The following is a 27465-nucleotide window of genomic DNA, read 5'->3' as shown; positions in this document are numbered from 1 at the left end:
ATTTGGGAGTGCAGTCTTTCAGTCTTTGTCTCCTTTTAGTTTCTTGGTAAATCTTCAGATTGCTTCTGCAGTTTCTGAATTACCTCACCTGTGAAGGAAGACTTCTGCCTACATGCTTCCAGGCCCACTTTACTCATGGCTCCTGCAGAACAGGCCAGTACTGCATCCTTCTGTGTCTGCCAGTCTTTTAGCTCCAGGATAAATGGCTCTCTTGTCTGGACAGTCACTAAACACTCTACTTTTCTGTGTTTCTCACATGAGTTGCTTCCTCTTCATGTGAGGATCATGTGTTCTATTTGTCCTGGGAGGAAAGCTTGATCTCCACATAAAGCATAATGAAAAATCCTCCCAGTTTAGCTACATCCACAAAGCTATGGCTCCACCCACTCAGGGGGATGCAATTGAATGATATATCAGCCCACTGCTGCCATAAGAAGGGGCTTCTGCATTCTGGGTATTTAAATTTGAAACCATCTCCCCTTAATTTTAGTTTTGTGTTATTTCTATATGAAAACAATGGTGTTAAGGGGGACCAACATGATGGCATAGTGGTCTAAAGCATCTGCCTGCCATGTTGGCATTTCACACGGGTTCCAGTTTGAGTCCTAACTGTTTCTCTTCTGATCCACCTCTCTATTAATGTGCCTGGAAAGCAGCAGAATTTAGCCCAGACACTACATAGGGGACCTGGAAGAAGCTCCTGGCTCCTGATCCAGCCCTGATTGTTGAGGCCATTTAGAGAGTGACCTAGCAGATGGAAGATCTCTCACTTACTCCCTTCCCTCTCTCTGTAATCCTGGCCAATAAATAAATCAATAAATAAACAAATAAATAAATATTTTTTTAAAAAAAGAATGAAAATAAATAGTATTTTGTTACACTAATGCACTCTTTATCCCAAGAAATGAAAGAGGCCTAAAATGCAAATTTAGAAAATGTTTTGAAAAAATCATGAAAAAGCAAACTATCTTTTGCTATGAGTTATTTCCTGACCTTTGAGGCTAAACAGGGATAGGCATTTTTCTCCTGCCATTTCTATGGTGGGACAGGTCAGAGAGAATGGTTTGCCATGAATATTATATTTTAAGAATTTGGAAAAAACGGGCAAGTTTTAACAGAAAATGTGAAGAAAGATAAATGTTCTGTTGCTGCCAAGATTAGACAAGCCAGTGATTTCTACAACAATCTTCAGAAATTATTAGTCTTATTTTTACCCAAGGATGCTTACATACTAGAAAATGGTGAAACAAATCTAGAGTTAAACCTGGGAATTTGAGCCTCTGGTTGATTAACAACGAACAAGCCATACAGAAGAGAAATAAAATGTTGCCTAATGAACTCCGGTCAAAGACAGAACACATAACCAATAGTGGTCCATAGACTTGATTGCGTGGTGACTTTATAACCATCTTAGTTTATGTAAGTACAATTGACATTTGCTCAGCAAAGTCTGCTAATGACATATTTCTCAGAACATATCTTATCATTAAGCCACCCTTGACTGTAGTTACAGGAAGGAGGAGGTAGGAGATTACACTAAATATTTTCAAGAGAAAGAGATACCATATTCTTTGGATGGTTTAAGCTAGAGATTGGTACAGATATAACAGAACTAAAAACCCCAACTACTTCAATTCAGCCCTAGCTATTTTTTTTAAATTAACTCACAGATTATAATAACACTAAATGAGCAATGATATGGGGAAGCATGTATTAAGATCACACTCTGTCAATGTGAAACATCAGGCAATTGACTTAAATTTTCTCCTCATAGAGAGCATGGGGAATAATATTTTCAAGTCACAAAATATGCAGAACATTAGTTAGAAAATAAAAGTTTACCAATGATCATGTGAAATATCACAACTTCAGCACCCATAAAGATTCTTGTAGGAAACTGCATTTGTTTGGGATGCTTGCTGTATGGGAAATTGTTCACTGAAAAGCATAAATTTGATTTCTCAAGCATCTAGATTGCACATGTTATCTTTATACCATCGATCTCATTGATCTTGAACTCACTGATTTTAATTAAGTCATCCATTACAAAAGCTGGGAATGTTCTCTTCCCTGTCAAAAACGTTTAGCTTGACTTTTTTGCAAGGTTTCTGTGAGCTTAAAAAGTAAATGGCTTTTACAAAAGGTACATTTACGAATAATTTAAATGCTTGTTCATTTTCATCTACTCAAAGGCAGAGAGAGAGAGAGACAGATAAATTTATCTTCCATCTACAGGTTCACTTCTGAAATGCTTTCAACAGCCAAGACTGGGACTAAAGCAGAAGGCCATAACTATCTGGATCTCCCATGTGAATAGGAGGGACTCAGAGTGTTTGAGCTATCACATGATTCCAATCCAGGAATAGGAAGTTGGAATCAGAAACAGAGCAGCTGGGACTCAAACCCACAATCTAACATGGAAGGTAGGCATGTCAAGTGGCAGTTCAGCTGGCTGTGCCACAACACCCATCCTTAGATTTCTTTTTTTTTAATTATGTATTTATTTATTTTTATTTTATTTTTTTATTCATTGATTACATTGTATTATGTGATACAGTTTCGTTGGAACTGGGAATCACCCCACCCCTCCCCCCACCCTCCCCCCATGTGGAATATTCCGCCTTGTTGCATATCCACTGATCAAGTACTATTGAAATTCCCTCTTTGCAAGCATAAACTAAACATAGAGTCCAACATCTTATAGTCCAGTCTAGTTCCTCAGCTTCTTGGGGAAACCCTGTCCGGTCCAAGGGCAGAACCATCAGATCATCAACCTGATCAATTAAAGGCTCCAACATACCCTCAGCAACAATTAACTTCGTTGTGTAATTAATAGTTATAGTATTGAGTAACCAATATGTTAAAAACAATTGCAATTTTAGGAACACCCAGTGTATGGGACTGGTGTTGTGACAGTTCAGTGAGTTAGGCTGTGACCCGTATGGGATCCCATATCAGAGAACTGGGTTGAGTCCTAGCTGCTCTGCTTCCAATCCAGCTCTCTGCTTACATACCAAGGAAAACAAAGCAGCAACAGATGACCCACATACTCAGATCCCTGCCAAACACATGGGAGTCTTTGAAGGAGTTCTGCCCTCCTGGCACTCTCCTGGCCTATTTCCTGCCTTTGTGGTCACTCGTGGATGGAAGATCTCTTTCATATGTTCCTCTCTGTCACTCTAACCTTCAAATAAAAAAAAAAAAAATACCAAGTGCCAAGTCTTCATCCTGCCGCACTGGAAGACTGAGGTATAGGTGCCACTAGGGTGCACTAACACCTACTCCCTTGGTGGGATCTGTGTTCAAAGTAACAAACGGTTTGCAATGTGTCAGCAGAACTAGGAGATCTAACTCATCAGTACTTTTTAGCTTTTAATGAAAAACTCACTTAATTTCTTTTTCTGGAAAACAAATTTTCTTCTTAAGATACCACATTTCCATTTTATATGTTTATATTATATTCCCTCTAAATACTTCTCTGTGTAAAATGTGTGTCAAGAGTTTTCTTTATAAGAACTGCCACATCTGTTACTAGTACTGGTTGGGTTATTTCTGCTTTGTTTCTGAGGTTCTCTTTTCCTTGCTTTGGCCTCCTCTACAGCTCGTAAGGCAGTATGGCTGTACTTACCCCATTTTGCGTTTTAGAATCATCCCACAGAGAACAATGATGGATAAAAGAAATATGACCGCACCAAAAGACATGCCTAGGCAGTAAACAAAGCAATTAAGTTCATGGGACACATAACCCAGAGGTCTTAAAACTCTATCTTGATATCTGTTCCGACTAGAGATTACCAATGATTGTTCTTTTCAGAAGTAATTTTAAATTGCACTTTATGTCAGGTTTAACCTTCAGCATTAATTTTACTACTACAGGGATATATTTAAGAGATGAGAAAAATTATTCTGTGTTATCTTTAATCCAACAGCAGCCTCTTGGCAAGTTCGCCCAAAAGAACCAGTAATGGGACTGTAGGCTCCATCTCTCCTCCCTCCTTGCCCAAATATCTTGTGTAAGATATGGTATGAGGTATTCTATACAAGAGAAATCCTTTTGGTAGAAAAATCTATTACAAGAACTTTTTATACAGGGAAATCATAAACATGGATTCAGCCAACTGGTCTTGTGGCTTTCAGTTTGTGCAAATGGATATGTCCAATATCCAGAAACATATTCCCAGGCTGTTATGCCAAAGAGGAAGCTATTGTTTCCAGCTACATTAAAAGAAAATAAAAGGGTGCTTCTTTATTCATAATGGCTCACAAACAGTAAAGGACCTTTGATGAAGGATTCTGTCGGTGCTTAGGAAGATGCCAATTTTCCCACACTCTGGCCTAAACTTATTCTTTTCTTTCTAATTGAATTTACAAGACAGTTTGGTGTCTCTTTTTATATTTCATTCATTCTAAACTTGAACACTTACTGTTCAGGAAGCTAGAATTCTTCCAAAAGCCCTTCAAACAACTTACCGAATATGACAGCATAATGTTGGCCTGAAAGCAAGAAGAAACATCATCTGGCACCCAATACACTGAATAGGAACCAAGCCAGGACAGTCCATCCTGGGTTTCCTTTAGGACACAATGTAATTTTTCTTTCTAGCATAAAAAGCCATTGGCTTCACTCACACAATCTCATTTTATCTCATAAACTCAATGAAAAATATTTTCTTTTTTATTAGTGCTTTTATCATAGAAGCAGTATAATTATAGCAATTTATAAGAAACCACAAAGCTACCACCTATTATTTTCATCCCAGAAAATGTTTTAGCAACTTCCATTCTGCTTCTCTGCATCTACATTTTTACATGTTTATATAATAGGAAGACAAATTATAACAGAGACAAACTAATGTAACTTGTTCTGGTGAATGTAGCATTGTGTAGTCAATAATTTTGATTAAACATATGTTTTTAGTTTGCTCCTGAAAACCTTAATACAACATAAAATGTTTTGATATTTCACCTTAAATCATTATATTTGATTCTTAGGGGGAGCTTGCTCGCATGGGTGTTTATATTATTATCTGTTTACAGTGTATAGTTATTTTACATAAGAATTTTTTTTGCCAATTTGCAATGAAACCTTCAACATTTGAGGACCTCAGCTTCATCACATTGCTTTATATTGGGTATGTAGGGTATTCCCCTAAAAACTTTTTTTGTTGTTAGTTTAATGGGCACAACAGAAAAAAAACAAGATACCTTGTTGTTTTCTTTCACATTTCTTCAGTTCTCATGTGATTTATGTTACAAGGAAAAAGGTATTTATACCTCTGCCTCCAACTTGCACATTATAGTATAGTTTTTGCCTATCCCTGCTGTCTTCCAGGGCGTTGTAGTGTTGAACTGAGCAGAACTGGAGAACCTCCACTTAGAAATGGTGTGGGACAGTGAAGCTGGATCCAGAATGTGAGGGGATAAGGAGAAAAGTCACCATGGGTTGGAGGTTTTGAAGGATGGTCTAGGCAGGAGAGAGAGGAGCTAGATTCTGGGAGAGCAGTTGCTTTAATGAATGGGACATAAGGGGACAAAATTGAGTAATGTGGGTAGTTCCCCTTTAAGGCTCCCTAAGAGTCCAGTAAAGATATCTCTTCATTTTTACACCTTTATCTTTTTTTTGAGTGAACATCTTATCTGGAGCAACACAGTTAAATATGGGTGATGTGTTGAAATTCTGGCCTTAGAGGGAATTGAAGACCATCATTGACTCAGAGGGAGCTGTCACTAGGAATGAAGACTCTGACGTAATCAGGCCACTGAATTGGGGATGTCTCATGGGTCTGATCATTCCAGGAAATTCTTCATTCTGTGATGCCAGGACTCAGATTTCTTGACCTATTTTGAACAGCTATTCTCAAAAATTCCCTGTGGCATGGTCCGTCCAGCCTGAAGCACTTCCATAACATCCTTTCTCCACTTCCTCCTCAGGAAGGGCTAGGATGGATATCTTGAACACTCTGTCTAAGTCTTAGGAAAATCAGTGTTTTCCTCCCCTCAATTTTCCAGGGTCTCATCTTCCTTGGCCTTTTCTTCTAGAAAGATGTCAAAGATAAAGACTAGATAGAATAAACAGACTAGGAAAGGCTGCAAATGGACCTATTTTTAATCTGAGTCTTTATAAAGCCTGGAGGGACAAAATTAGTCTACATGAGACCCAGCCTGTATCATGAGCAAGCAGTCTGTACTGAGTTTTTTTGTTCTAAGATCCCATTGGTTAATAGTCATTTAGCCCTTTCTTACTCTTCACAGATACTTCCCTAGTTTGCCTGAAGAATCAGTTACTGTCTGGCATTTGGGACCTTGGTCTGATAGAGTTTCATGTCACTATGACTACTACTGAGATAATTTCTCTAATCGAGTATATGTTTAGTATTGTTGTTTATTTTCCATCTGTTATGAGAGTTTAAGGACTGAACCAGCTGATGGGAGATCTCTGTCTATTTGTTTATCTTCCTGCCTTTACAAATAAATAAATAAATGTTTTTAAAAAAATTATTTGGAGCTGCTGTTGTGGCATAGTGAATAAAGGTGCCACCTACAGGACTGGCATCCCATATGGATGCTGGTTCAAGTTCCAGCTGCTCCACCTCTAATCCAGCTCCCTGAACCCATGATGGGAAACTCTGAAGAAGCTTCTGGCTCCTGGTTTTGAATGGGCCCAGCTCCTGTTGTTGTGAGCATTTGGGGAGTGAACCAGCAGATAGAGAATCAAACTATCTATCTTTCTGTCTTTCTGTCTTTCTTTCTCTCCCTCTCCCTCTGTCTGTAACTCTGCCTTTTAAGTAAGCCAATCAATCTTTTAAAAAGAATGCTATTTATTCATTTTGGCTCATCTGCTACTAGATACAAACAAGATTTCCTAACTTGCATTACCTTTCAGTTGTCAACAGAGGGCCACTCTCCTACAGAGCTCAGTGGTTCTTGATGTCTAAACATGCAGCATCCAGCTGTAGTAGCTTAAAACTCTACAGTCTGCAACAGTGAGAGAGACATGGGGATGCTCTCCGCAGCTTGGACCCAAGCTGAGAACATTTTCCCAGTCTATTACCTATGTGCTTCTGGCTTTCAGGGTTCACAGGCTGTAGAGAGTGTAAAGCTTGCAACCATAGATTGATAGGGATGGAAAGATCACAGGAGCCTGAGGCAAGATGGACTGGTGAGAAGTGTAAAGACAACTGGCTCCTTGGGAAGCTCCGTACTCCTTAGCTCCTACCACACTCCATAGACACCACACCATGCTAGATTTCAGTAGGGATGAATGAATAAATAGTAACCATAACTGGGAAGGGCCTGTATTCCCTTAACTTGCACTTACGCGCTGTACATATGGCCAGAGGAGGGTCCCATCTGTCATCCGCCTGGCACTGACTCCGGGGACTGCCTTCTAGAACATAACCATCTTCACACTCCAAAGTTACGTTCTCTCTATAGTGATAGATTTGTCTCATTTTCAGCTCTTTCCGGATGCCATCCATGAGCTGTGGGAGGCCGCATTTCACTTCTAAAGTTAGGAAAATCAGAGGGAAACTGATATTTTATCATTAGCTAAAATTCACATAATAGAATGCCCAGACCTACTATGTTCCTGGGCAAAGATGGAACATGTTTTCCATCAGGAAAGACTGACCCCTCTCCCATCATATTGATTTTCATTTCTTAGATAAATTAAGGGAATGTGAGATATACTGAACATCTTCTTTTGATTATTAACAAGTCTACAGTCGGAAAGTTGTTGAAAGACTAGCAGAAATTCATACAATCATGTGCTAGTTTTGAGCCTTCATCCTAAGCAGGAAAAGATATGTCTTCTTCATTTTCTTCATATATGTGGCAGATACTGTAGATTTTGCTCTTTATTAAACTCATGTTTATGGCACATAAACATAATTCTGATTTTAAAGTAACATTTTTTACTAGTTTATCTCATTTAATTCATCCTTGTTCAGCTTTTTCTGTTAAGCCATCCAATACCTCCTTCAACTTTAAGTGAAGCCTGCTTTTCTGGTGCAATAGTCTCAAAACTAGCCTAACATATTTTTCCCTTTATAACGTCCAAAAATAAAAAAAGGCATTTCTTGAAGTATAATCTGTGGTCTTCCTATGCCAAAATATTTTAGTATGTAGGTATTTTAAAAATAGACTGGTGATCCTATCTCAAAACATAGATGCTATAGAATGTGGTTTAAAAATCCTTCTAGGAGTTGGTGTTGTGGTTCATTGCGTTAAGCTATCACCTAGAATGCTAGAATTCCATAAGAGTCCCAGTTTGAGTCCTGCTTCACTTTTTATCTAGCTCCTTGCTAATGTGATTGGGAAGCAGTGAAAGACGGCCCTATTCTCTGGGTCTTTGCCACCCACATGGGAGACACAGATGGAGTTCTTGGTGCTTGGCTTCAGGCTGGCCCAGCCCTGGCCATCACATCCATTTGGGGAATGAACCAATGGATTGAGGATCTCTCCCTGTCTCTTCCTCTCTCTCTGTAACTCTGTCTTTCATATAGTTAATATATAAATCTTTAAATTTCTTAACTGACTCTGCTAGTGCAAGGAGCTGGACTGCAAATGGTATCAGATGCCAGCACTGCAGGTAGATGCTTAGCCTACTGTGCTAACAAACAAGCCCCAATTACTTGGGTTTGATTTCTCACTCTAGATTTCTGCTAGTGTAGACACTGGTAGGCAGCAGAGATGGTTCAAGTAGTTGGGTTCCTGCCTCCCTGCCCTTATAGGAGGCCTAGATTGAGTTTCCCACCCCTGGCTTTGGCCTTGGTCCCAACCCAGCCTTGGCTGTTGCAGACATTTGGGAAGCAGACCAGCAAATGGGAGTGTTTGTGCTCAGTCTCAAATGAATTAATAAAAAGTAAAGTAAAAGAAGACAGTATATAGCACAGTGTTCAAAAGCAGGGGCTCATTGGGGAATTTATCTTGTATCTCTGTTCACAAGCTGGGTCCCAGGCAGGACTAAGTTGCTAGATTGCTGACATAATTTCCTTCTCTGCAGAATTACAAGGATGATAATCCCCCTTCATCAGAGTTTTTGAAGTCTAACAGAAATGAGCTTTTCAAAGACCTCAGAACCCTGACTAGTCATGGAATATTGTTTTTAATTCCATATTTATAGATTTTTTTAAAACTTTGAAGGAAGTATTTAAATTCATGTGTCATTTTTGCAAATGTAGACAGGAATAAAGGAACTAGTTCTTGGTACCTTGTTGCATAGTGCAGATGAAATATTTGATCTTCAGTCTTGAAAACTATAAAGAGATTCCTTTCCTGGTAATTTCAGGAATCAATTGCTCTTGATTAGTTTGCTGCTATGTGGTAGACAAGGCATTACCTCACCCAGCTTCAGTTTCTCCCACAATAAGGTGGACGTCTAGTTCCTTATTTACCTTCTAAGAATACTTGCTAGGACCACTCCAAGTTCAGTGAGCAACTTTAGGGTCATCAGTTAAATGTCAGTAAAGTATTTAAGCATGGTGTTGTCTATTGGATTATGGGAAATTCCATCTGATACTTCCATTTATTTGCTAGAGTTGGAGATACCTCAGCAGCCTTCCTTTCTACCTTTTATTCTGCTTTTTCTTGTTCTTAATATTCATTTCACTCTCCTCTCTATTAAATTACCATGATTTCAGTGTTCTCTCAGCTTCATACATCAGTTTCCCATAACAACTCAACAAGCAGTCAGGCACCTTTGCAGTAATGATCCAGTTGGCTCCAAGTTCCTTGGTCTGTACAGAAAATGAAGTCTTTTCCCACCAATAAGTAGCCAGGGTCACAGGTGTAGCTGACTATCATTCCAGGGAGAAAAGGGGCTTTATATCTTCCACTGTGGCGCCCGCCTTGGATCTTTGGTGGATCTGAGCATGCTAGAAATGAGTTCCCACACAAATGCAAGAAGAGATATTAAGCAGACATGTGGATATGCCAACACACCCATTGACACTGTCTCTGGCTGTCAGGGGTACATGACTGTTAGCTGATCAGTGAAATACTGATTCTTTCAACCCAGAACTCTGAGGACTTAATACAGTGCTCTGTAATCTCAGCCTATCAACTCAGACAGGAAGATATCTGCAACCTAACAACTCAATGCTGGTCTGTCCATCTTGGTGGATTGAACTCAAGTGGGCAGTCACAGCCACAAATGAGCCAGGCGCTGTCACTGGAGGCCAGGTTAGTTTGTTCAATGAAAGCTACCTTTGCTGAAAGCACACCCTTAACCTTCAGTTCTCTGTAATGTCCTGTGTTGTTTTTGGAGAGGTGAAAGGCCAACCATGAGCAGTCAGTGGCTTGGCCAAGATACATTAAAGTAACAAACCAGGATAAATGCCTACACTTTAGTTTCTTTACATTGCTTTTACATTACTTTACATCAATTATTAGGCCATCAATATGTACCATTTTTTTCAAGTAAGAGAATTTTTTGCCACTTATTTTCAGTGTTGAAAAATATAATCTGTAAAATCTGAACCCCTCCAATTTTCTACATCTTTCCAATCTCTGCCTTATCATCCCATACTCCTCACCCCACAGGAAGAGCTATTGGAGTACTTGGTTTGCCAATTGGAACCCAGATGGCACTTCTAGACCCCTCTGTCATCTACCCAGGAGACAATTGTGTTCTGTGAGGTAGTACCACCATGTTCATAAACAAAGATGATTGTTACCGTTAAAATCTGGGCATTCTTGCTTGGATATTTAGCATATGTGAAAGTGGACACTGACCAGCAGACACATGAAGTTCACAGCGAGGAGCGGGACCACTCCAAATCCCGTTTCCTTGACTGTCACTCATGCAGCGGATGGTGCTATTCCCAATGAGCTTGAAGGTTGTCCATCCGTCATGGTAGGAGTCACATGTGTAAGATATTTCTTTTCCATAGGGAATATCTCCCAGCGGAGGTCCTGTGTGTTTCCCATTAAGGATAGCTGGAGGATTTGCACAAAAGATTTCTAGGAAGAAGACAAACGCATACAAGTCAAGATAACTATACAATAATGGTACTCTGAGATAGTGTTTTAGAAAGAACATAATTAAGATGGGTAAGAATTTAAATCTGCAAGGTTTTTGCTGAGCAGGAACTAACAGAGGTGAGATCTAAATTACAGTGAATTTGCAGTTCCCTTGGATCGTCTAGATGGCTAAGGTTTTAATGAATTTGGAAAGCAACTTTCCTTTTATCTATTATTTTATTATCTGTTTACACCTGGCATACATTAAGAGTTTCAGGTTACAAGCCTAACCAGATTTTGACTCTGAGGCTATAAGTTCCAGGGAAACCGCTACAAAGTTTGCTAAGCAGGTACTGTCATCTTCAGAAGAAAAAAGTGTCCCTTGGTGACTTGAAGCAATTATTGTCAGTGATAATGCTAGGTATTCAATTGTGTCACCAGGATTTATGGGTACCTTTTGAGCTCTTTATACTCAGATTAAATAACTTCAAAGAGCTTTTTGGTCTTATCTCTGTCCTAAGGAGAAGAAAGTTGTTATTTTTTCCTGCTTTGAATATATCTGTTTAGAGTAATTCTTTTTCTTGAAGCAATTCAGTGCTTCTAGCCTGTTGTGAATATAGGGATACATTCCAATGTTCATCAGAATTAGGTATATAGGACCTGGTGCAATAGCCTAGTGGCTAAAGTCCTTGCTTTGAACGCACCGGGATCCCATGTGGATGCCGGTTCTAATCCTGGCGACCCTGCTTCCCATCTGCCTGGGAAAGCAGTCGAGCATGGCCCAAAGTCTTGAGACTTTGCACCCATTTGGGAGACCTGGAAGAGGCTCCTGGCTCCTGGCTTTGGATCGGCTCAGGTTTGGCTGTTGTGGCCAAATCAGCAGATGGAATATCTTCCTCTCTATCTCTGCTCCTCTCTGTATATCTGACTTTGCAATAAAAATAAATAAATCTTTAAAAAATAATTATGTATATACATTCTGTATACATAAAATTATGTATATAAACAAAATAAGGGTGTTAATATATCAAGAAATGGCTGATTTTTTCCATATCTTAATTGTATCCATGTTTATCTGAAGCTTAATTATATTTTTATTTTAAGCTTTACAAGTCTATGGAAAGTTGAGTTTGTTGGGTATCTGGATTTCCCTTGTATTGGATATTCATATAAAATTTTACCATAATATTTACTATCCAAATAGATTCTACCAAGATATTTTAACAAAAAATTAAAATAAACACCATTTACTCATAAAGAAAAAGGAACTTTTTGAAATGTTTTGTTGGATTGGGTACTTAGTGGGACACCTGCAGCTCGCATTAGAGTGCCTGAGTTCAAGAGCCTCTTAGTTGCTCATTTCAGCTTGCAGCTAATGCAGGCCCTGGAGGGCAATGAGCCAAAGCTCAAGTAATGAGGTCTCTGCCACAAATGTGGAACACCTGACTTAATTTAGCAGCTTTTGACTTCAGTTTGGCTCACTTCAAACATTGTGGACGTCTGGGGCCGAACCAAAGGCTAGACATACATTCTCATCTTCACTCTCTCTCTCAGATAACTAATATCAAATTTGTTAAAAATAAGTCTCACCTTGCTGTAGTAAACAGAGCAGCAAAATCAAATGCCTTGGCATATAAAATGTGTACTTTATCAAATACTGAGCTCTTAGCATGTTTTATTTCAGCAGAGGTATGTAAATTTAGGGCATCTCATTTTATAAACTAACTTACCAGTCCAACTCGCTGTACTATGCTAATTTGTCACACAATTATTATGACATATCACTGTTTAGCACAGTATTTATATAATCAACTTTCTCAAAATTGGTTTATGTATTGGTTTACATAAAACAAACCCCATGAAAGCAGAGCCAAACCTTTCCTATTTCTGACTCTTTCCACACCTGGAAAGCCCTATCATGTGGGAAGCCATTATCAGCAAATTTCTCAGGCTAAACAACAGATAGTGTAAACATGTGAAGGGGTAAAAGGATATGAAAATTTAAGAGAAATTACTTTGTGGTGACAAAACTAAAAGAAAAAAATAAGGAACACTTGGTATACCTTTATGTCATCTTTTTCTTCCCAGAAAATTAAACTAGTGATGGGAACATGATTTATTAGACCTATAAGACTTTCTTTGAAATTTTTGAATAAAGAAATTTTTTTATCAGCAACTGAGTTAAAGACCTAGACAACAGGCAATTCCATGAGGAAAAACATACTGAAAACATACTGAAAACAAACAAATAAACAAGAGAAATCCAGGTTACATAACCTTTCTTGCTACTCACGTTCACACACAGGAACACTGCTGTTCCAAAGGTATTTCATTCCAACCAAGACACAGTGACTGGCAGAGCTGCCCCTTAATCGGAACCTAAAGGAAGAGGAGCAACAGCAAATGTTTGAGCAGCTCCTGCTTCTCCCTTCAGTTCCTGAATGACATGCTCAGCTTCCTCACATCTGCCTGAAAACCTTTGCTGCTTAGGTTTAGGCTCAGCTGAAACTCTCAGTTTAGTAGATAGAGACTATTCTGAAGAATCACAGTATCCTATAAATAATAAAGCAATCAATGCTCGTGTACCTCATTGTCAGACTTCCTAAGCCACTGTCATCTACAGAGGGACCGAACACAGGCTGCTCTATGCCTACAAGACATCCTCTTGTGAGGGTACCTGTTACCAAAGGCCCCTGATGTCCACTTAATCTCAAGAATTGACCATGAGGAAGAACAGCTCTTGATTTTGGTGAACAAGGTAGAAAGCACTTGCTATTGCTGCTACCTTTGTAATGGCATCAGGGGAAGGCGCAAAACAACACACTGCCAATACAGCTGTATTCTAGGGGAAAAAAAGAAGGGCAAGAGGCAGAGTGTTTGCCATCCTGAAATGCTCAGCTTAGCACTGGGTCCTATCCTCCTCTTGAAATTGTTCTGAATAAAAAAATCATTGAGTGGTAGACCAAAGATTTCTTGGAAATTACTAAAAATAATTGCATGAGTGATCAATCCTTTTGTGCCTCCTATAGATAGGTAATGCAAATTTTCAAGAAGAGCAGATTGGCATAAAGGACTAGTAACACTCTCTGAGACAGTAATATTAGTCATTATCATGACATGCAGATACATCATTGAATTCAACATACTTATCTATGCAGTATTACAATTCCACTATTTGTTGTTGTTTTTAAATTACTTATTCAACTGAAGGGAAGAGTGCCAAGGAAGAGACATACCATATGCTAGTTCAGTCCCCAAATGCCCATGATGACTGGGCCAGCCAAAAGCCAGGACCTCCAGTTCTTCTGTGTGGGTACCAGAAACTCAAACTTGGGCCATCACCTGCTGCCTCCCAGACACACTAACAGGGAGTTGTTTTGGAAGTGCAGAGTAGCTAGGACTAGAACCAGACACTCTGATATGGGATCCAAGTATCCCAAGTGGTACTTTAATTGTTAGACCATAATGTCACACTTGTTGACAGGTTTTAGTGTCCTGAAATAAGCCTTCCATGATTTTCTAGTGGACAAATAATTTTGTCTTATTCATCATAACTTTTTTCCTAGCAAATCTTCCATAAACTTTTAAGGCTTCTAAATAACAATTCACTTCAAGCTCCAACTTCCTATGTTGACTCTAAGTTATGTGTGTCATTTTCTCCCTATCTCTTGAGACTGGTGCCACAGAGTCTCCACCTATACTTCAGAATCACTCTTCCCAGAAGTTAATATCCATGGATACTTGTTTTCTGCTAGGAAATTGGCCTCCTTTCTGGACCAGTCAGTGTCTGGACACTCAGCGTCTGTCCTGTTCTACGGGTCGCACTCACCCTTCATCACAAATGAAGGTCACTTGTGCTCCAAGCTGGAGATTAAGTGGAACAAACACATGGCCATTGGGGAGTTGGTCCAGGAAGTCATCACATGATGTCACTAGGAGGAAGCAAAGGCAGGAGATAAGACTGCAAAGTAAGAGCAAAGAGATTGATCTGGAAACAAGTGGAGGCCCATGTCAGGGCTGCGGGGCTCTGATCTCTCTGGGGTACACAGGAAAATGTGCCCTCCAAGATGGTAGCTATGCTCACAGCTGAAGATCACTTTCTGCCCAGTGGTAAAGGCAACCTTGTTGCTTAGTGTGCACTCACTATGTAGGATTTCTAAAGAAGGCTGACATAATCAGTAAAGGACAAATCCAAAGTGTTTTTAAAATTATGTGCTGTGCCCTAGACCTGACAGTAGTTATGGCTTAAAAATAATAATTGCAGAGTATGCTAGTAGCTGTTGGAGAAAAATATCTAGTAGTTTGGCATCCAAGTTTTACTGACAAGGAAGCTAGGGATGCAGAGCAGTCTTTGCAACAAGAGAGTGTATTGCTTAGACAATCTTTTGATTCACATTTTGGCTGTTTCCAAACACAACCCAATTGACATGTACTTAGGGCACCAGCATGCAACTGAGCTTTGAACTGAACTATGTATTATTGACGCAAAATGAAACAAAATGCAGAGATACTTGTTGGGATTTGAGGAAAGTATTCCTTCCTTCCTTCCTTCTTTCTTTCTTTCCTTCCTTCCTTCTTTTGGCATTAAATTGGAGGAGCTGGAACAGAATGAGTGAAATCCAAGGCCATTCAATCTGATGTTATTTTGGTCACCAGGGCTCATTTACCTACTGACCTCCATCCACTGATAGAGATTAAATGATTTTATTACATGTTATTATTCTTCAGATATTCCACTACACATTATCATTGGGTCTTGAGACAGAAACACTATTGAGTTATAGGTCTTACAGTTTTTTACTCGCTCTTTGACCTTGAAAAACTTAACATCACCAAGACTCAGAGATCAGAATAGTTGCTTTCTCATATATGTGTTTTAAACAAGATACATAAAATGTGTGTAATAGACATAGAACATGTCTATATTACTCTTTGATTATCATCACATATAATAAATAGGGCTGGTATTATATTTATTCTTATTTCAATTCCCTAGTTCTTGCGCGTGCACACACACACACACACACACACACACACACATTGCCTCGCTAATTTCAGCTCCTAGTATTTATGCTCTCTGGTCTCAGTCAGTCACACTCACCCCTGGAGCAGCGGGGCAGCTCAGGTCCCCATCTGTTGTTGGTGCGGCACTGCACGGTATCAGAGCCTTTCATGACAAAGCCAGGTTGACATGTAAATCTCACAATCTCGTTGAGCAAAAATAAACTCCTATTTCCTGTGACTCTGATTCCATTTTCAATGTGTGGAGCCGTGCACTTATTAGTAGCAATACATTGAGGAGGAGGGCTGCTCCAGATACCAAGGTGACCATCTCTGCTGGTACAATATATTGATGGTTCTCCCATGAGGTCAAACACATTTTCTCCATCTGGCCCAGTGTGACACTGGTAAGTCACCACCACCCCATAGGGAAAAAATGTTTGATTGTTGCTGTAGAATGTTCCATTGGATATGGCTGAAGGTGGCTCACAAGATATAGCTAGGAGAAAGGGAAGGCATAGTAAACAATAGCTTATTTATTTCTTTTTCACTATAAATTATTTTACTGTGGATTTAAGTAGCAAATAACAAAGAATCAATGAGTTCCTAAACCAAGACTAATTTTAACATTTGTTGTTTTCTTCTAACACTTGCTAATAATCAGACACTTATTTTACATAGTTGTGTCTGTATATGATGTGGATTCTGCTCATAATAAGTAATCCATGAGAAAATCCCTTGTAACATTACAGTTTACATATTTAAGTGGATAATATGTGTGATTTTAAAAAAGGATTTATTTATTTTTATTGGAAAGGCAGAGTTATAGAAAGAGAAGGAGAGAGATAGAGAAAGAGAGAGAGAGAGCGAGCTTCCATCACTGGATGACTCTCCAAATGGCCGCAGCATCCAGAGCTGTGCTGGTCATAAGCTGGGAATTATGAGTTTCTTCCAGTCTCTCATGTGGGTGTGAGGCCGAAGCACTTGGGCCATTGCTTGCTGCCTTCACAGGTAATAAGCAGGGAGCAGCCAGGACTCCAACTGGCACCAATAGGGGGTGGCAGCAGTGCAGGTGAAAGATTAGGTTGCTATACCATGTGCTGGACCCATCTGTGTGATTTTGTCATAGATTGTTAAAGTTTTTTTTTTAAATCTGCTGCATTATTTTTATTATTTTGGTTATGTTTATATCTTTATTTACTTTTATTTATTTGAAAAGTAGAAAAATAGAGAGAGGGAAAAATAGAGCCATTTGCTGGCTCATTGCCCAACTATAACACCCAGGACTGAGCAAGGCTGAAGGTAGGAGCCTGTAACTCCACCTGGTTCTCACAGTAGTGGCAGGTACTCAGAGATTGGAGAATCACCTGCTGCCTCCCAGGATGCACATTATCAGCAAGCTGGATGGAAACAGAGTAGTTGGGACTCAAACAAGGCTCTATGAAATAAGAGGCAGGTATCCCAAATGTCAACTAAACCTGCTGTGGTACGATGTCCACCCTTTTTTTGTTGGTTATTAAATAACATCTTTGCAAGTTAAACACACCATCTTTGGCATTGCTTATCAGGAAAAGAGAAAAGGAACTATAAAAGATAAAGCATGAGAAAGAAATGATCACAGAATCAGGGGAAATTAGATGAACACTGTGTGTTGTCTGAATATAATTTACCCCTCTCCTGACACATGTATTATTTTAATCCTGAAGATCATACATTAATAGTGTTAAGAGAATGGAAAATTAATCCGAGGATGGTGTTTAAGGTAGAGCTCCCATGGCTGAATCCTGGGAGACAGCAATACACAAACAGACAAATAAACATATGCATGTTCTCTTTCCCTTGCAATGTGATGCTGTCTATGATTCCAGGACTCTGTCAATCCATCACCCTAAAAGTAACACAGGCAAGAGAGGCCGTTATGCAAGACTCTGATCCACGCTGTCTGGATTTTCAGTTTCCTAAACCATAAGCTAAATAAACCTCTTTTCTTCATAATTTAACCTACCTCAGGCATTTCATTGTAGTAGTGAGAACCTAACTAATCTACTAGGTTCAATCAGAAGACAATGTTGAAATATGGGTGTAAGTGTCTGTGTACATGCATATGCATGATCATCAATAATGACTTCAAGTGAAATAGTAGTGGAATAACTTTCACAGGAGAAACCCCTAAAAAGATCCAGAAAGAAAAATTATAGTATACTGATAATTTATTTAACTGAATTTTTGAAAGATTTAAAATTCTTGCCATGTATAAGAATCACATTTTATAATTTCTCATTCATGTTTTTAAATCTTTAAAACTCAATGTTATTTTTTTGGTGAATGTGGTAAAACTATTCTGTGAGAAATATATATAAAATACAAAGTATGTAGAACAAAAGAAGAAAATGATAATGGTGCAAAGAAACTGTTTTTTAACAATTTAATGTATACTCTTTCTGATACATATATAGGTACATATAAGATGATATAAATACGTGTTTTTCTATAATATACTTGCTGACTGAATGATAGGCGGGTAGACATATAGACATACTATCTATTTCCACTTAGGTGAGGCATCTCAATATTTAATATCTCATACTTCTAAGCTTCTTCAAAAACTTACAGCCGCTTTATATAGCCACTTTATATAAGACTCATTTCTCCTACTACCTATTTTCAAACTGTGCTCAACATTTGGACCAAAATTAGAGAAATTTTCCCTGGTTATATTTTTTCAGTAAATTCTGAGAATTGGAATTGTCAGGTGAAAGGATATTTGCCTCTATACTTTGTGTCTAGTGGTCATTAGCCTTCCAAAGGTTTTTTCTCATCAACTCTGTGATGGTGATTTCTTCACAGCCTTAACACTCTCAATTTGCAATTACGCATTCTTCTGTGTTCATTAAAGTTTTGGAGGTTCATGTGGGAACGTGTTTTGGAGTATCACGTGGGAAAGATGGAGGATCAATTAATCAAGAATAAACAAAGGAAGATCAGACCTCAAAAGGGCTAGAGCACTGGGGAAACCTGCTAGGAATTTTAAGATATCTTCATTATTTGGAATCAGAATATTAAGGCAGGGAGTAGCTCATTTCTTGGAATTGTGACATGTGGTAAGAATTGGGAAACACATATGTAATTTTGTATAGCATGTTTAAATTTTACTCACAAAGGACAGTGACAGTGCTGGTGATCAAAGTAGGAAAGTAGAATCATTTTACCTGACTTCAAGTCCAGTTTCAGATCATTTGGCTTTGAGGATTTAAGAAAAACAAACAAGCAAGCAAACAAACAAACAAACAAACAAACCCGGCCAACAGGACCCTAGATCACATGACTCCTCTTTCCACATAGCTGAATAACTGCTTTGTGAAAGACTAACTCCACGAGCATTGATCAAGCAGGAGGATTTAGTGGGAAGGATATTTCAACTCACCCTCACAGATAGGAGCCTCCTTATCCCATTTCACATTACTGCCTGACAGGAGACAAGCAGCTGATGGGGAACCAACGAGGCGATACCTACAGCAAAGCATGGACAATGATTATGCTCCCATCATATTCAGCACTTAAGTTACCATTCAGAAAAGGGTAAGAAGTGCAGATCACAAATTAGAGGACAAATTACAACATGGCAGGCTTCAGAAGGAAGGAACTCTAATCTCTACCTGCAAATGAGCCCTATGTTTCCAAAGACAAGCTTCAATTTTTTAAAAAAAGATTTATTTATTCATTGGAAAGTCAGATATACAGAGAGGAGGAGAGACAGAGAGGAAGATCTTCCGTCTGCTGACTCACTCCCCAAGCGGCCGCAATGGCCAGAGCTGTGCCAACCTGAAGCCAGAAGCCTGGAGCTTTATCCAAGTCTCCTATGCAGGTGGAGTGTCCAAGGCTTTGGGCTGTCCTCGACTGCCTTCCCAGGCCACAAGCAGGGAGCTGGATGGGAAGTGGAGCCGCTGGGACCAGAACCGGCATCCACATGAGATCCCGGTGCATTGAAGGCGAAGACTTTTAGCCGCTAGGCTACCGCGCCTAGCCCACAAGCTTCATTTTTTACCTCCTCAACCCATCTTTATTCGTAGTCCCTCACAGCTGAAGAAGGCACTTATCTTATTCATCACCAGATATTTTGGTTTTGGTCTGTGTGTGTGTGTGTGTGAAATTTTGGAAGTTTTGTTGGAAGTCTATCTTTGATCTGGATGTAGAGATGTATACTGCATTGTATCGTCATATTTGAATGTGATAGTCTGTGTTACACAGCTACTGTACATCCCCTAAAATGAAAAGCCACAGAACAAAATCAACAACAGAAAGAAAAATAGAAAATTCACAACATCATGAAGTTAAATAACATGCTACTGAATGACCAATGTGTCACTGAAGACATGGAAAAGAAAATCAAAAGCCTTCTTAAATAAAATGATGCTACTTCATGACCTCAGTGTCACTGAGGAAATTAATAATAAACAGAAACTTCAGAATGGTGCCCACACATGTACAGCCAACTAATCCTGACAAGAAAACTGAAAATTATCCAGGGAAAAAGCCCGGTATCTTCAACAAATGCTGTTGGGACAATTGGATAGCAGCCTGAATAGGTAAAAAGCAAGACCACCTCCAACACACACACATCTGTCACCTTGTACAAAAATCAGCTCTAAATAGACAAAGGGCCTAAATTCGCATCCAGAAAGCATCAAACTTTTAGAGGAAAACAGAAGATAGGATTGCATATACTCTGTGCCTCTTAAATACATTTATTCTTTACAAAAAAGAAGAAAATAAAATATGAGGGTATTTCAAAATGTTCCTGGAAAATGGAATTAAAAGTTTAATCTTGAAATCCATGCATAATCTTTTCATGCTGTGCATTTCTATAAATTTTTTGAGATAGCCATATTTTAGCAGTACTTCCATTATGTAGTAAGTTATGGTATCACCTCCTACTCCCTTTTGTTATGATTTCAGGAAATTCTGTTGATGAATCTCATGATATTTCTAATCATTTGTCAGATTGAAAAAAATACTATTGTTAATCTGATTGAAATTTCATTAAATTTGTCTATTAATTCATGGGCAGCTAACATTTCCACATTAAATATTTATGTCCTATATACTTCAACTATTTTGTCACCCCCAAAAATTCTCTACTATAAGTCCTACATACTTGTTAAATTTTAGTCTAGATGATTCTGTTGCTATTGTGAATGTTGCTTTTTCCCCCAGAATATTGCATGTATTTAGGCCATGAATAGAAATTTGTCCAAAGAAAACATGTAAGTGAGCAAAAAAAAATCACGAAAAGATGCTCAAAATCATTAGTTATTAATGCAATGCAAATAAACTCCACTTATATCTAGTGAATGGTTATAATAGTGACTTTTATAACATAAAACAGAATAAAAGTACTTAAGCAAAGTGAAAAATGACTTGGTGAAATAAATAATTGAAAACTTCAGATTAGGCAAATATACATGAACAAAAAAATAAGTTGAAAAATCAAACTGATTTTATTCGTATGTGTTCAACTTCTTCTCCTTGATAAAAGCTATAAAAAGCAGTTATAAATGTCAATCTGGGGTCCAGTGCAATGACCTCTGGGTTAAATCCTTGCCTTGCATCCGCCGGAATTCCAAGTTGGTTTTCTGGCTGTTCCAGTTCCCGTCCAGCTCTCTACTTGTGGACTGGGAAGGCAGTAGAAGATGGCCAAAAGCCCTGGGACCCTACACTCATGTGGGAGACATGGAGGATGCTCCTGGTTCCTAGCTTCGGGTCAGCTCTGGCTGTTGCAGTCACTTGGGGAGTTAACCTGCGGATGGAAGATCTTTCTTTCTATATCTCCTTCTCTGTGTATACCTATCTTTCCCATTAAAGAAAAAAGGCTTTAAAAAGTCCATCTGTCACACCACAGCTTATACCTCAACAAATTTACTCATAGAACAGATGAAAATAGATGTATTCTCTTCATGCAATGCAATGAATCTAGAAATTGATAAAAAGATAAATTAAGAAATCAAAGCTGTAGGGGAGAATCAAGATGGCAGACTAGGGTAAGGACACATTCAAATAGACAGAGAAATATTAGCCAGTGTGAACAACAGAGGGCACTATCCAGGAAACAGGAGAGGACAGAACAACAGCAGAGGGGTACCTGGAGACTGACAAACACAGGAAAGCAGCGGACACAGTGGCATGGCGTTGAGTGACTGATACTCCAGCGGCATTCAACGAACTCCACCAGCAACAAGGTGGGAAGGGACGGCTACTGGGAGCTCAGGCAGTGAATCCAAAGAACTGCATCAGTAGCACCGGTTACTTCTAACAAGTTTTGAAAAAGCTTTCTGTAGTTGCTTCCTTCATCAGCGAACAGTTGCCTTGCAGAACAGTTTTTTAAAACATTGCTCTCAGTGTCAGAACCTGATTTCTCAACTCATGCCCAACAACTGTTCTGGGTGGTTGTGTGTGTTCATAAGATACTTTTATAACTGGTTTCTTTTTAAATTTCATCAAAAGGAAGACCATGAGACTCTGTTGCTGAAATGTCATTGTGAGCAACCTAAGACATAAATCCCTTCAAGTTAAACTGGAAAAATTGTCATGAAGCCATAGCTGTTGGAATAATGTTGTAAGTCTCTCGGACAGGTTAGATAGTCGAGGAGAAGCCATATCAGAATCTGTCTCTGGATCGACAGTCATAAATGCTGTGGCTCCATCTTCATTGTTACTGATTAGTCTCCCCATTCAGGTGAGAAAGGCAGACCCCCTGCTGCCCTGTAAAAAACTAAGATAAACGAATATTGGACAGTTTCTTCTTGTGAGCCATTACTCTGACAAGGTCAAAATCCATGTGCTATTATTGACTAAAGTGTCATGATTCATGGGATTTCTAGAACTTGGCTTAGTGACCTTGCCAGTTTAGGATCTGCTGTCACAGTGGGTGATCAGGCTATTGTAATCTGCATCATTGACCTGCATGGTTTGTGTTTGTCACGTCTCATTTCTTACATGGAGGCTCAGTCTGAGCTGTTTGGGCTACTGGTTCAGCAGATGCCAGGAAAAAAAAACCAATAACTTTGTAGTAATCAGAATGTTATCCAACTGTATATTGTTTACTTTATTGTAAATACTGGTGAACAGTGGTCAATAAATAGTTTTATATTCCTAAAAAAAAAAAGAATTCTGATACTGCCAGCCTGCCTCAGAAGCTGGTAGGATCCACCTTGTATTACTCAGCTCCTGCACTATGAATGCTAATGGAAATGGGACTCAGGAAAGCTGCTGCTCACTCCTCATGTATTTTTTCACTCTTACCCCTCTTTAAGATAAGCCCATTTAAACACACAAATGTGTCATTGTTTTTCAAAATTGAAAGACATTCCATATATTCCTTAGGAAATTGTTTTTTCCAAAATAACATTATGTCATAGTCATCCATTCAGGTCACAAAACAGTGATCTGAATAAATCTTTCAGTTGCTGCAAAATATTTGTTACAGATTATCTCACAATTTATTCAATCAACTACTAATAGAAGAATGTCAGGATTGTTTTCTCCTTTTCAGATATTTGTGCCTTCATTTTCTGTGAGTGATGAGAGTACTATCCTAAAGACTATAGCAATTCACATCCCAGTAAGCCATGGTGACAGGGCACCCATTCCTGTTTACATCACATTGTTGCTTTAAATTTACTAATGTGACCATGAAAACTCAAGGTATTGTTGGTTTAATTTAAATTTCCCCAAATCATCAAGAGATTCAGTATTTTTGCTTAAAGATTTTTAGTAGACATTTTTATTGTTCCTTTTTGTGAATTTCCTGTGTGTATTTTTGCTCATTTATATTATGTTGTCCATTGATGATCAAATGTTGTGTGTTTTCAACCTTCTCGTTTGACATATGGCATACTCTTATTGTAGAGCAGGTAACAATAGCATAATGAATAACATCTTTTAACTTATTTGATACTTTTTGAATTAAGTACTTTTCTTAAATTGAGAGCCCCGCTTTCTTTTTCTTACCTGCTGTCTGCATCATATATTTTAAAAGTTTTATATATTTTATTTGGTGCAAGAGAGATATCAAATTAAAATTTTATTTAAACCACTTTTGTATGTTTTTTATTAAAAAAAAAATGAGAGGCAGAGAGAGAGAGAGACAGACAGTGACAGCAACCTAGTGCTACCATTTTCTGCTCACTTCCAATTGTACAAGTCACAGGGTAAGGACCTTGGATATCAGAAACTGGAACTCAACTCAGGTTTCCCAGGTGGGTGGCAGGGGTCCAGTTGCTTTTTCTATCATCTACTTCCTGCTAGGGTTTCAAACTACTTTTAAGTGGGTGGGTTAGTGTCATCACAATGCTATGCAACCATCTTCACTATTTCCAAAAGTTTCCACAACCGCAAACAGAAATCGGCTGCACTGAACAATAAATGATATACTTTCTGCATTCCTCTGGATTCTGTTCACCTCTTCAGTCCACTTTCTATTCCAATAAATGTGCTCATTCTAGGTACCTCATACAAGTAAAATTGCATAATATTTTTCCTTTTGTGTCTGGCTTATTCTACTTAGCATAATGTTTTCAAAATTACCTGTCTTGTACTGGGTACCAAAACATTATTCCTTTGTATGACTGGATAATACATTTAATATCTATCTATCTATCTATCTATCTATCTATCTATCTATCTATCCCTGCATTCATCTGTTAGGGACTTGAGTTGCTTCCACTTTTAGGCTATTCTAAATAATGCAGTGGTTATCAGTGTTTGAATATCTGAATTCCAATATTTCATGAAAAGTTTAGAGGTTAGCATGCTATCTGAAACTTATATTCAAGCAGTAGTGTTCTAAACTCACCCTTCATTACAGGAATAGTTGACAATGGATCCAAATTTGGTATCTGTGTTCATATGTACCATTCCATTAAAGGGTACTGGAGGAGTTCCACATGATTTTCCTAGGGGAAAGAAACAGAATTGGGAACAAATTATAGGCTCCAATTTACCTTTGATTATGAGGTTCCAACTAGACTTCAGTACACTGAACAGTCTATATTATTCTAACTGTTTCAAAGAATCATCCTGAGAGAACTCATCATTGTACTTCAGAATGCAGCAGCTACAGAGCACCACTTATAAAGGGCTGCCATGCATCCCCCAGTAGGGTAAATATGACTTCAGAGTTGTACTCTCATCTTACCAGCCTCAAATTTCCCTTTATCCTTTGCTAAACAAGCATAATTTACTGTGTCCTACATAAAATTTTTCTTTGTTCCTCTATTTAATTTTTCATGATTTAAGGCATCAAAGTTTATCTTAACTGAATGGCGATTCTCTTTCCAAATTTTTCCATAAGAGCATTTCCCCATGAAATGAATATCTAGTTGAGGCTTAGAAACTTCAGTCAAAAGAAGGAGTGATCTGCAAGACCACCCTCCGTCAGAGCTCTTTGGAAAGTGCAGCTGCTTTGTCTCCAAAGTTAGAGCACATTAATCAGGTCACACAGGTGCTTTTCCAGAGATGAAGCAATTCTAGCAGCACAATCACTCACGTCTACAGTTGTCTCTGCACTTGACCAGAGCAAGTTTTCAAGGCAGGTGATAGAGAAGGCATTCCCCCAGTACCCAGGGCGGCATTCATAAGTCAAGAGTGTCCCAACTGGAAATTCAGACTCCTCAAGTGGAGGTGTAGCACTAGCAAATGGGAACTGTTTTGGGACTTTACAGTGACCTGAGAACAAACACACAGGAATATCAGCAGGTTGACACCCATCCCACCTCCACTTACTCTCCATTCAGGTTGGTAGATAGGACCACAGAAACAAAGGGACTTAGAATAATGTCAAAATATTTTTCCCCTGTACAAGTTCTCTTAGGATGATACTTTCCAATTAACAATTTTTTTTTAAAAAAAATCTGGAAGACCACTTGGCTTTCTGTTCTTTCTGCTCTAATTTCATATGTCAGGCTTCTGTCTGAGTGACTAGATCCATCTAGTCACTTCATCCCTCTTCTGTTGGTGTTGGTGCACTTGTGTGTAGCAGGAAGTAATTGTCCATCTTTTCCATTTGCTCCCCACTCAGGATGCCCACCGCAGGCTGCCTCCCCAACACTAAAGGACAGTTACCTTTTGTCATGTGCTGGGTGTTACATGCACCCAGAACATCAGAATGGAGACTTAGTTACAATGATAGCATTTTCAAATATCACTAAGAACTCTATCCTGCTTTCCCATGTGAGTTTCAGGGAACCAGGCATTTGCATTGTTTTCCTTTGCCGACTCAGGAGAATTAACAGGCAGCTGGATAAAAAGTGAATCAGCTAGGGCTCACACTGGATCTGGAATGCCAGCATTGCCACTGGCAGCTTTAACATCTTTGCCACAACACTAGCATCTGGGAGCCATATGTTTTAGCTAGGGTGTATAATTTTGACATTTTAACTTGTTACAAAGTTAGGCCCACGAACACGCATCCAATTATTATTATTATTTTTTTTAATGAATTATTTGTTTAGTTTATTTGAAAGGCAGAGAGAGAGAGAGAGAGAGAGATCTCCCATCCAAGTACTAACCAGGCCCGACCCTGCTTAGCTTCCGAGATCGGGTGTGTTCAGGGTGGTATGGCCGTAGACAAGAGAGAGATCCAATTATTATTCTTAAAAACATTAATAATTGGGACTAGATAGCTGGAACACTTTATTTTTAAAGATTTATTCATTTTATTACAGCCAGATATACACAGAGGAGGAGAGACAGAGAGGAAGATCTTCCGTCCGATGATTCACTCCCCAAATGAGCCGCAACGGGCCGATGCGAGCGGATCCGAAGCCGGGAACCTGGAACCTCTTCCGGGTCTCCCACGCGGGTGCAGTGTCCCAATGCATTGGGCCGTCCTCAACTGCTTTCCCAGGCCACAAGCAGGGAGCTGGCTGGGAAGTGGAGCTGCCGGGATTAGAACCGGCGTCCATATGGGATCCCGGGGCTTTCAAGGCGAGGACTTTAGCCACTAGGCCATGTCGCCGGGCCCAGCTGGAACACTTTTAAGGCACAGAGGTGGGTACTGTCTGGCCATTAAGTCCATTTGGGAAATGAACCAGCAAATGGAATATTTCTATGTCTCTCTATTACTCTCTCTCTCTCTGTCTCTCTCCCTAACTCTGCATTTCAAATAAATAATAAATTAAAAAAAAAAAAGAAATGGGCACTGACCAGCAGACACATGAAGTTCACAGCGAGGAGCGGGACCACTCCAAATCCCGTTTCCTTGACTGTCACTCATGCAGCGGATGGTGCTATTCCCAATGAGCTTGAAGGTTGTCCATCCGTCATGGTAGGAGTCACATGTGTAAGATATTTCTTTTCCATAGGGAATATTTCCCAGTGGAGGTCCTGTGTGTTTCCCGTTAAGGATAGCTGGAGGATTTGCACAAAAGATTTCTAGGAAGAAGACAAAAGATTAGGTTTCATTACAATTTCAAAATGTTAAGCTGCGGTGGTTGTACATTTGTG

At 39.0% G+C, this 27465-nt stretch overlaps 1 protein-coding gene across 1 annotated transcript in view; it reads right to left on the bottom strand.

Annotated features, from left to right (window-relative positions):
• Nucleotides 1-27465, bottom strand: part of CR1 (complement C3b/C4b receptor 1 (Knops blood group)) — a 104724-nt gene that overhangs the window by 5657 nt on the left and 71602 nt on the right. Inside the window, 14 exon segments of the mRNA XM_058669695.1 lie at nt 3629-3704; nt 4471-4494; nt 7319-7504; nt 9699-9875; nt 10735-10962; nt 13256-13341; nt 14792-14894; nt 14969-15136; nt 16064-16462; nt 19388-19473; nt 24815-24914; nt 25508-25525; nt 25528-25686; nt 27166-27393. Coding sequence (XP_058525678.1) covers nt 3629-3704; nt 4471-4494; nt 7319-7504; nt 9699-9875; nt 10735-10962; nt 13256-13341; nt 14792-14894; nt 14969-15136; nt 16064-16462; nt 19388-19473; nt 24815-24914; nt 25508-25525; nt 25528-25686; nt 27166-27393 — 2038 coding nt within the window.

Source organism: Ochotona princeps, chromosome 10 (genome assembly GCF_030435755.1).
Source record: "Ochotona princeps isolate mOchPri1 chromosome 10, mOchPri1.hap1, whole genome shotgun sequence".
Classification (NCBI taxonomy): Eukaryota; Metazoa; Chordata; class Mammalia; order Lagomorpha; family Ochotonidae; genus Ochotona; species Ochotona princeps.
Note: the sequence above shows the minus strand (reverse complement) of the source record. Positions and strands in the feature narration are given on the sequence as shown.